The following is an 8,742-nucleotide window of genomic DNA, read 5'->3' as shown; positions in this document are numbered from 1 at the left end:
GCCTTCTAGTAATTTGACCGAATGTCGTAATGTAGTGCTAGACCTCTAAGTAGCTAGAAGTAATGACCCATACTCCTCTAGCACTGGGCCTTGTTCCCCTTGAGGGAGGAGCACTTGTGGCACACATCACTTACAGCCACACAGTGTGGTTGGTACTCATGGGAGGTGTGCTGCCCAAGGTGGTGGTGGGTACGCAGTGTCTGGGCCCCCAGGGCCCATAGGCCTGGACTGCAGGAGCCGAATAGTGCTTTAAAGCATTAGGAACGGGCTGGGGAACAGGTGCTGTCTCTGTTCACATCTAGACCCTTCTGCTCAAGTGACTGCTTTGTCACTGGACAGCCTTGCAGATGGGCTTCCCCAACGCCTTCCTGTCCACTGGCCCCGTTCGCATAGGCACGCCGACTCCACACTTTGACATGTCTCTTTCCGTGCTAAAGGAAAGCCCGAGAAGGAACATAGCTGGGATGCCCTTCTAGCAGGACAGCCTTGATGCCAAGACTGAGCGGCTGGCCCTTGGCCTCTAAGTGGCTACAAGTCACCCTGACGGCAGGGGCTCCCAGCCCTTAACTCACCATCACACATCACACCCTTTTTGTTGGTTTCATCCCCAGATTTTAGGCTTTGTTACTGTACCAATACCTCAAATTTCAAAACTTTAGTTTTTGAGAAGACAGTTGGTGTTCTCAGGCGGCCTTGACTGGTCTATATGCAACTCTGGCCTCCAGTCTTCCACCCCCACAGAAAACCGGCCAGGGCCACCAGACCCCACAATGGGGCAGTTGGGTCAGTGTCTCATACCCAGAAAAACCCTTTTCCTTTCTCCTGACTCTTATGCCTCAGAGACACCCTGGAGGCCCAGGGCTGCTGGGCTCGAATTGTGGCTTCAGTGGTGCTGGAAAATAGGAACAGGCGGTCCCCACAAAGTGTGTTTCTCCGCTGCAGTCACCTGTGAGGGAGCCCACAGGAATCCTGCAGAACACGCGGTGCTTAGAGGCCGTGTGATGTAAAGCCATCCAGTTCCAGATCCCGTTGTGACAGTGTTAACACGGTGGTGGGTGCACAGCCATCCTCTGCCTGAGCTTCGTCCTGACAGTCACGTTCGTCCTCCCGTCAGCTCGGCATCTGCGCTCAGTGCTTGATTCGCTCCACCCACCGCTGGCCGCAGACCACACTTCCTCCTGAGAGACAGGGATGGCGGCAGAGCAGAGCTGAGGGGGGCCTGCACCCCTGATACACACCTATGTCTTCAGGGTCAGGTAACTTTTTTTTTTTTTTTTTTTTAAGAATTAACTGTGGTACACCAAACGGAGTGCAAACAGGAGCTATTTACCATGGCGCAGCTCCTGGTGCTTCAGGAAGCAATGCCTATATTGTAAGTTACACATGGATCTATCTATAACTACATAGATGTGCTTGCTGAGAAGTTAGGTCTGTGATAGACCAGAAACCAGTTGTGCTTTTTAGTTTTCTTATTTTTCTCTTAGAAAACATTTCTATTTACAGTAAATATTGTTAGGATGTAAATAATGTACATAGATAAGGATTTCTGGAATGTTATTCACTGTATATACATCCACACCTTGCATGAAAAAAGTAATCTGTATCTTGATATTTTGTTGGAAAGTGAATAGTTAGTAAAATCGGAGGGTGTACGGCTCTTGAAAATACTGTGTTCACTCAATAAAAGAAAAAACAAATCAAATGTATTGTTAAACAAGATTGCCTAAGATTGGGTTCTTTGAGCTCCAGGACTTTCTGCAGCCGTGGGTGAGGAAGGGAAGACCGGGAGGAGGATTGTCCGTGAACCATAGAAAACCAGCAGGAAAAAAACAACACAAAATGCTTACTTTGCTGCCATTTATATACTATATAAATTCTACATGCTGTATATTTACAGTGGGGCAAGTGCTTTTTAATCTTTAAAAAAACAAAGATCAAACTTTAGACATCTCTGAACAACGCAAACGGTATAAACCATAAAGATTATTCAGATAACAAACTGTATTACATACAGTTTTCCCCACTCCATCTCCTGATGCAGGACCAGTGAATTATAAGTGTATCACAGTTTGATAGCATATCCATATTAAAAATAAAATCACAGTATGAATTTGTCTGTAACTAGGAACTTTAGGGACTAAGCTGATGAACTCAGACGCCTGCTTGTACCATATAGTCAAGACAAGAGACACTGTATCCAAAAGGGTTAGGTAATAAAAACATACAGGAGGCTTTACAAATAATGTTTGGATTATACATTCATAATGTAAACACTCATCATAACTGGTAAATTGATTGGAATAGTTCCACAAAGTTCAAAACCAGAACTTGTCTATAAAATACATCTTCAAATCTTGAATACAACTAAAAATATGAAGCAAATTAGTTTCTAGTATCAGACATTACAGAAAACAGATTGCTCTCAAAAGTCTGGCTGAGAGCTGTGACTCTTTAAATACGTCTTTAAATTAAATATACACACCGTCAGTTGTTTGTACTTTAATAATTCCATGGTTTCCCGGTTGGTCTTGCACCAGATGTCTAACTTGGAGGAACATTACATGAAATACAAGTAATCAACCTGAGTCTGTAGTTAAGCAGCATTTGAGATGTTCTATTCCAGGGCATTATTTCAATGAGATTTATATACACGGTATTTTACAATGGTCAGCAGTTGTAGAAAGTGTTCATCCATTTGGAATCAGGGCAATTAAGAAAACGTAAAAACTAACAACAACAAAAAAATTTTCCATGGTAAAACCTGTACAGTATTTACTAAAGAAGCACCACGCAGATTTGAACAGTTATTTTCTATGTTTATAATTTAAGCTGGGTTGGGGATGGCTTCTGTTGAACACGGTGAATCTGAAAGACAAGAGGTGGCAGACGTTAGTGATTCCCAAGGCAGGTGGGGCCTCTCGCCTGTTCACACACCAACAATGACTTCTTTGGGAGTTCTTCCAGTGTGGCTGCTAATCCACTGAACCCAGGAACTCCTGAGATTTAGGTCTCTTCCTTGTGGGCACATAGAAGAAACCTATTCCTTAACTGCAAATTCATCTTCAGGAGTAAATGACTTGAAACTCACTTAAATCCTTGTCACGTTAAAAGACACACACGGGCAAGATGCCTTTCAAGGGCAAAGTGATCCACTGTCCCTTGACCGTGGCATAAGCAGAGCACAGACAAGCATGCCCAAGCCCACTGAGTAAACTTCTAGAATTCAGTCACTTGAAGAGGCCTTGACTCTCAAGGATTCCGATCTGCTCTGTAGTGCGCACACCCTAAGGGTGACCATGTAGGCCTGGGTTACAGAAATAGGAGTCTCCATCAAATGACTGCCTGTTGGTTCTGAAGCCATGAATGGAAGCACAGAATGACACTTCCTACAGAAATCCTGCTGACAGAGTTGGGAAGTTTGAGGTGAGAAAGGGGGGAAAGTGAGGTGAGAAAGGGGGTTAGAGCCCTTCTCCAGCTTTACAAGTTTTTTTGGGAAGCAGCTAAGGTGGCAGGTTCCCAGACTCACCGAGTCCCACCCTGACCTTTTCAAGTTACTCCCTCCTCTGTGTGCCCCCCTCACTGCTCTCTGTCAGCTCTCATGAAACATGCAGTCAGACGACAGCTTACCGTAACTAGCAAATTGTTTTGAGGCCGAGTTTTCAATCACCTAGAAAGCAAAGGTTAGGAAACATTTTAATCATGATCTTGTCTGACAAACTATTACAATTCACACCCCATTCTCTGGAGCCTGTGTGTGCCTGACAGCAGGCCTCTGGGAGGACAGGCCCATGTGTGTCACGAGCTACTGCTCAAGTTCACATGACTGAGGGGGCGGCTTCACCTGCAGCCTCATCCAATGGACCATCATCACAACAAAGATCTAAGTAGGGCCAAAGAAACGAGCTGAGGGCTGAGTGGAACCAGAGACAAGTCCAATGACAGATGAAATGGGCAAATGCAGGACATGGGACTTGAGATGCATGGAGGATGGTGAGAAAGGGGTGTCTGCAAATCAGGCAGCCCTCAGAACAGGGGCAAAGTCACAGGGCAGAGCCTGCTGCAGCCCGAGATCTCACTGGGGTGACACACGTGAGGAACTCCAGCCAGGTGGGGACTTGGCCTCCCCTTCCTTGTGGGGCCACATCATTCCATACAACCACACAGAGGAAGGAGCCCCCTCATAATGCAATGCTGATGTACCCAGTCGAGTCAGCAGGGAGCCTTCCTCACCAACCCCACCCAAATCGCCGAAATGTTAATGTACAAACAATTCTAAAATTTGTCTAACTTCTTCAAAAAACATACTAATAACAAAAAGACAACCCAATCAAAACATGGAGGGCCTGAATGAATATCACCAAAGAAGACAAAATGTCACCAAAGAATGCAAAAAGATTTTCAAAGTCACTGGTGGTAGTTTTGTGCTATAGAGTCAGTTCCGACTCATAGCGACCCTGAACAGGGTTTCCGAGGTTGTAAATCTTTACAGGAGCAGAAAGCCTCATCTTTCTCCCGCAGAACAGCTGGTGGTTTTGAACTGCTGACTTTGCGGTTCTGCAGCCCGATTTTAACCACTATACCACAAGGACATGGGACACGAGACCAGAGCTCCTTAGCCATTAGGAAAGTGCAAACCCAAACACATGAGATACCACTAATACCTACAAACATGGCAATTAGTACAACAATATTAAGGAAAATAATAGGTGTTGGAGAGGAAGTGAAATGGGAAACTTCATCCACTGCTGGTGGAATGTAAAATGGTGCAGCCACTGGGGACAGCAGTTTGGCAGCACGTTCGGACTCAGAGCGACCCTATGCACAACAGAAGGAAACACTGCTGGGTCCTATGCAGTCACTGCAGCACTGTTCCCAGTAACCAAACGGCAGAACAAGCATCACCAGAGGAATGCATACACCAGGTCCACCCAGACCACCCGAGAGACTTGCCAGACACCTGCCACAGTGGCTGGACCTGAGAACATGCGGAGTGACATGAATCGGGTACAGAGGGACAAGTACTGCAAGGTCTCACTTCTACAGAGCAGCACAGATGAGGGGAAGGCTTACTTTAGGGGTCACTGCGTGTATGTGGACTGTGGTGCTAGGACTTGAAAAAGGGCAGCACCCAGCAATGCCCAAGACAGGAGGTAAGCATGGCCATGGAACTGCACATGTAGATAGCTGAGATGACACATGTAGGGTTTGTTATGTACAGGTTGTCCCCAACTTAGGATATATTCAAATTATAACAAACCACCTGAACAGTTGTTCACCTGACTGTTATAACACGTGCTAGTACAGTCTTACGGCATGTAACCCTTCATGTGATCAGTCTCAATGTTATCATTCATAAAGACACTGATTCTAAAAGGCAGTAAGGAAGAAAACGAAAATTAAAAAAAAAAGGTATGTGGCTTACGTCAGAACCCATTTAAGAAGGAGTTGTGGGAAGGGAGTCTAAATAAGTCAGGAAACTCCCCATATATATTTTCACCACAGTAAATACAGAGCAAAAACCACTTTGGCCTTCACTTTTTGCTGCTCACAACCTTCTCCATGACACTAGGAGACTGCGTTTCTCCTCCCAGAACAGTCCACATTGCGTGTTTACTGGTTCTTGGCACACGGGCACTTGGTGGAGACCAGGGGCCATGCCTTAAACAGCGATGCATCCTCTTCCCATGGCCCCTGTGACACCACACCACCACTGTGATCCCAGGACACAGCCCAAAGGGCTCTGGGCAACCAAAACGGTGTGTCAGAGTCACCGTGACAATGTATGTGTCAGTGTTTGGGCTTCACAGCACCCTGTGTCCTCTGTCATGGCAACCCTGGGGCTCCAGCAGCCCCGAGCAGGCAGACTTGGAGCTACGCTCCAGCAGAACCATTTTATCAATACTGCCACAGGAATTCCAAGCAATCTGCAAGTGAAATTGGAATTCCAAAGTATTCTTTGGAATTTTGCAGACCATCTAAAAACATTACAACCAAAAACAAAAAGAACCCAATCAAAAAATGGGCAAAGACCTTGAACCAAAGAGGATATTCAAATGGCCAACAAGCACATGAAAAGGTGGTCAATATCATTACCCATTACAGATAAACCAAACCCAACGCCATCGAGACAGTTCCAACTTAAAGGGACCCTGTAGAACAGAGAACTGCTTTGGAGGGTTTCCAAAACTGCCCATCTTTACAGGAGCAGACAGCCTCATCTGTCCCCAGGGAGCAGTTGGTGGGTTGAACTGCCAACCTTACAGTTAACCAGCCATCACTTGATCCACTGCACTATTAGGTCTCTTCATTCGCCATTAGATCTCTTCATTTACCACTGTGAATTAAGTGCTGTCAAATCATTTCCAACTGATAGCGACCCTGTATAGGGTTTATGAAGAGTGGCTGGTGGGTTTGAACCACTGGAACTTATAATTAGCAGTCCGGTGCTTATCCTACAGCACCACAGGAAGATGTAAATCAAAGCACAAAGATATAGCACCTCACCTCCACCAGAATGGCAATGAAGAAAAACAAAAACCAAACACAGCAGGTGTTTTCTGGACCTCTTAGCCACTGCTGATGGCAATGTGAAATGTACACCCACTGTGCAAACCGGTTTGGTGGTTCCTAAAACGCTGCCCAAAGGATTACCATCTAACCCAACAACCCACTCAGAAGAAACAAAACGTGGTCCACAACAGCCAAAAGAACAATGAAGTCCTGGAGCACACCAGTGTGCATGAACTTGAAGAGCTCACACTGAGTGAATCACATCAGTCACAAAAAGACAAAAACTGTGTGACCTTACATAAAATAGGCAAAGAAACAGTAACTAAAGCTTACTACAGCTTACTAGGTGTGGCTGAAAGAAAAAAGGGGTTTTGACTTAGGAGGCAATAGGTTGATATTAGTGGTGGTGGAATAATTTGGAAACGATTAATAATTATACAACATGAAAAATGTTGTGGAATAATTTGGAAACGGATTAATAATTATACAACACGAAGAATGTAATCAATTTCACTAAACTGCACACCTAAAAATTGTTCATCACTACTAAAAGAACAAGCAAGTTGTTCGCCAGGAAGTCATCAAGGCAAGCAATCAAGTGCCGTCAGGACAAACCCCTCTCCAAGACTGAAGCTCAAAGAAAACACATGAGCAGGCATGTAAGCTTGCTGGCAACCACACTGGTCTACTGGTGAATGGAAAAGGCGGAAAGGCAGCAATGAAGAAATGGGCTGAGTCCAACCATGTTTCACAGACTCCCACTGACCTGGAGATGAGAGAGAGAAGAGGAAGGGCTGGTTGGTCAAAAGTGTGAGGAGACCTGGGGACTTCTGAGCCCATGGACAAGGACATAGCCATGGAGGGCTAGAGCTGAGAGTGAAGCATCCAGCTGATATGAAGTGAGGGGAGATGCACAAGAACACCCAAACTTGCAGATAGTACCCATCTGACATAGCCTCGATGGCTTGATAATTAGAACTAGACTAAAAGAAGATTAAAAACAATTTTGATAAAAGAAACTAGTGTAAATTCCTACAATTTTTGATGAACTTGACCTATACCCATGGATGTAGTAGCTCAAAATACCAACTGAGAGGGAAGGAGTCTTTACATCAAGGATCAGTCCTAGAACAAACAAGATAGCAGATCGGGTAGCAATGCAGTGAGGAGCTCTGTCAGCACCAACACAGAATACTGGACCAAGCAGGCTCAGGGGATGCCCCCAGAACTCTGAACCACATATAAAGGAATATTTACAAGGTTGAAAAGCTAAGGGAATTTGTAGCAGAAGGAAGAAATACACTGCTTTCTAATTCAAGACACTCACCTGTTCCTAGAGCTGCCATACTGAGAGAGACCAAGCAGAGGAAGATCTGAGCAGCCATGGACACCTGACAGAACCACAGAGATAGAGGTCTGCACATTCTCTTTTGTTGTTGTTTTTTGTATCTGTTCATTGGTCTCTTGCTGTCTGTGCACCTCCATTCTGGTGACTACAGGGCGTGCCTGAGCACATGGACACCTCACCCCCAACCTCGGAGGGTTCTACTATGCGTGCACACAGATCTCCTCAAAATTTAAAGTGACAGTTTCCATTTAAAACCAAATGGCAGGGAACAAACAAGATGGCGGATGGGGTGGACATGTAGTACAGAGCTCTGCCAACAACAACACAGAATACCCGACCTAGCAGGTTCAGGGGATGGTCCCAGAACTCTGAATCACATGTAAAGGAATACTTAGAAGGTTGGAAGGCTCACAGCTGGGGTAATTTGTGGCAGAAGCAAGAAATCTATTGCTTTCTAGTCCAGGACGCTCGGCTGCTCCAGGAGCCGCCATCTTGGGTGAGACCACATGGGGAAAGGATTGGAGCGGCCACAGATGCCTGGAAGAACTGCTGAGATAAAGGCGTGAACATTCTTTTCTTTTGGTATCTGTTCGTTGGTCCCTTGCTGTCTGCGCACCTCCACTCTGGTGACTATAGGGGTGCCTGAGCTAGTGGGCACCCCAGCCCCACCCTCTACTACGCATGCGCACAGATGTCCTAGAAATTTAAAGAGACAGTTTCCAATTAAAACCAAACGGCCACAGCCGGCCCTGAACTGTTTCAACTAGAAAAAGGACTAAACGGGGGATTGTAGAGCGGGACAAGCAGACAAAAGAGGAAATAGGCCGAAAATTAAATCCTAAGTTACATCAAAACGACCAACATTGGTATCTTGAAACTTCTCA

The 8,742-nt window shown here is 45.5% G+C and overlaps 1 protein-coding gene across 1 annotated transcript in view; it reads right to left on the bottom strand.

The window, feature by feature from the left end:
* Nucleotides 1-1,128: 1,128 nt before the first annotated feature.
* Nucleotides 1,129-8,742, bottom strand: part of USP42 (ubiquitin specific peptidase 42) — a 49,156-nt gene continuing 41,542 nt past the window's right edge. The window contains exon 16 of the mRNA XM_006859859.1: nt 1,129-1,178. Coding sequence (XP_006859921.1) covers nt 1,129-1,178 — 50 coding nt within the window. The remainder of the gene's footprint in view (nt 1,179-8,742) is intronic.

The sequence above is a fragment of the Chrysochloris asiatica genome, unplaced genomic scaffold (genome assembly GCF_000296735.1).
Source record: "Chrysochloris asiatica unplaced genomic scaffold, ChrAsi1.0 scaffold00034, whole genome shotgun sequence".
Lineage (NCBI taxonomy): Eukaryota > Metazoa > Chordata > Mammalia > Afrosoricida > Chrysochloridae > Chrysochloris > Chrysochloris asiatica.
This window is presented reverse-complemented; position numbering and strand designations above follow the sequence as displayed.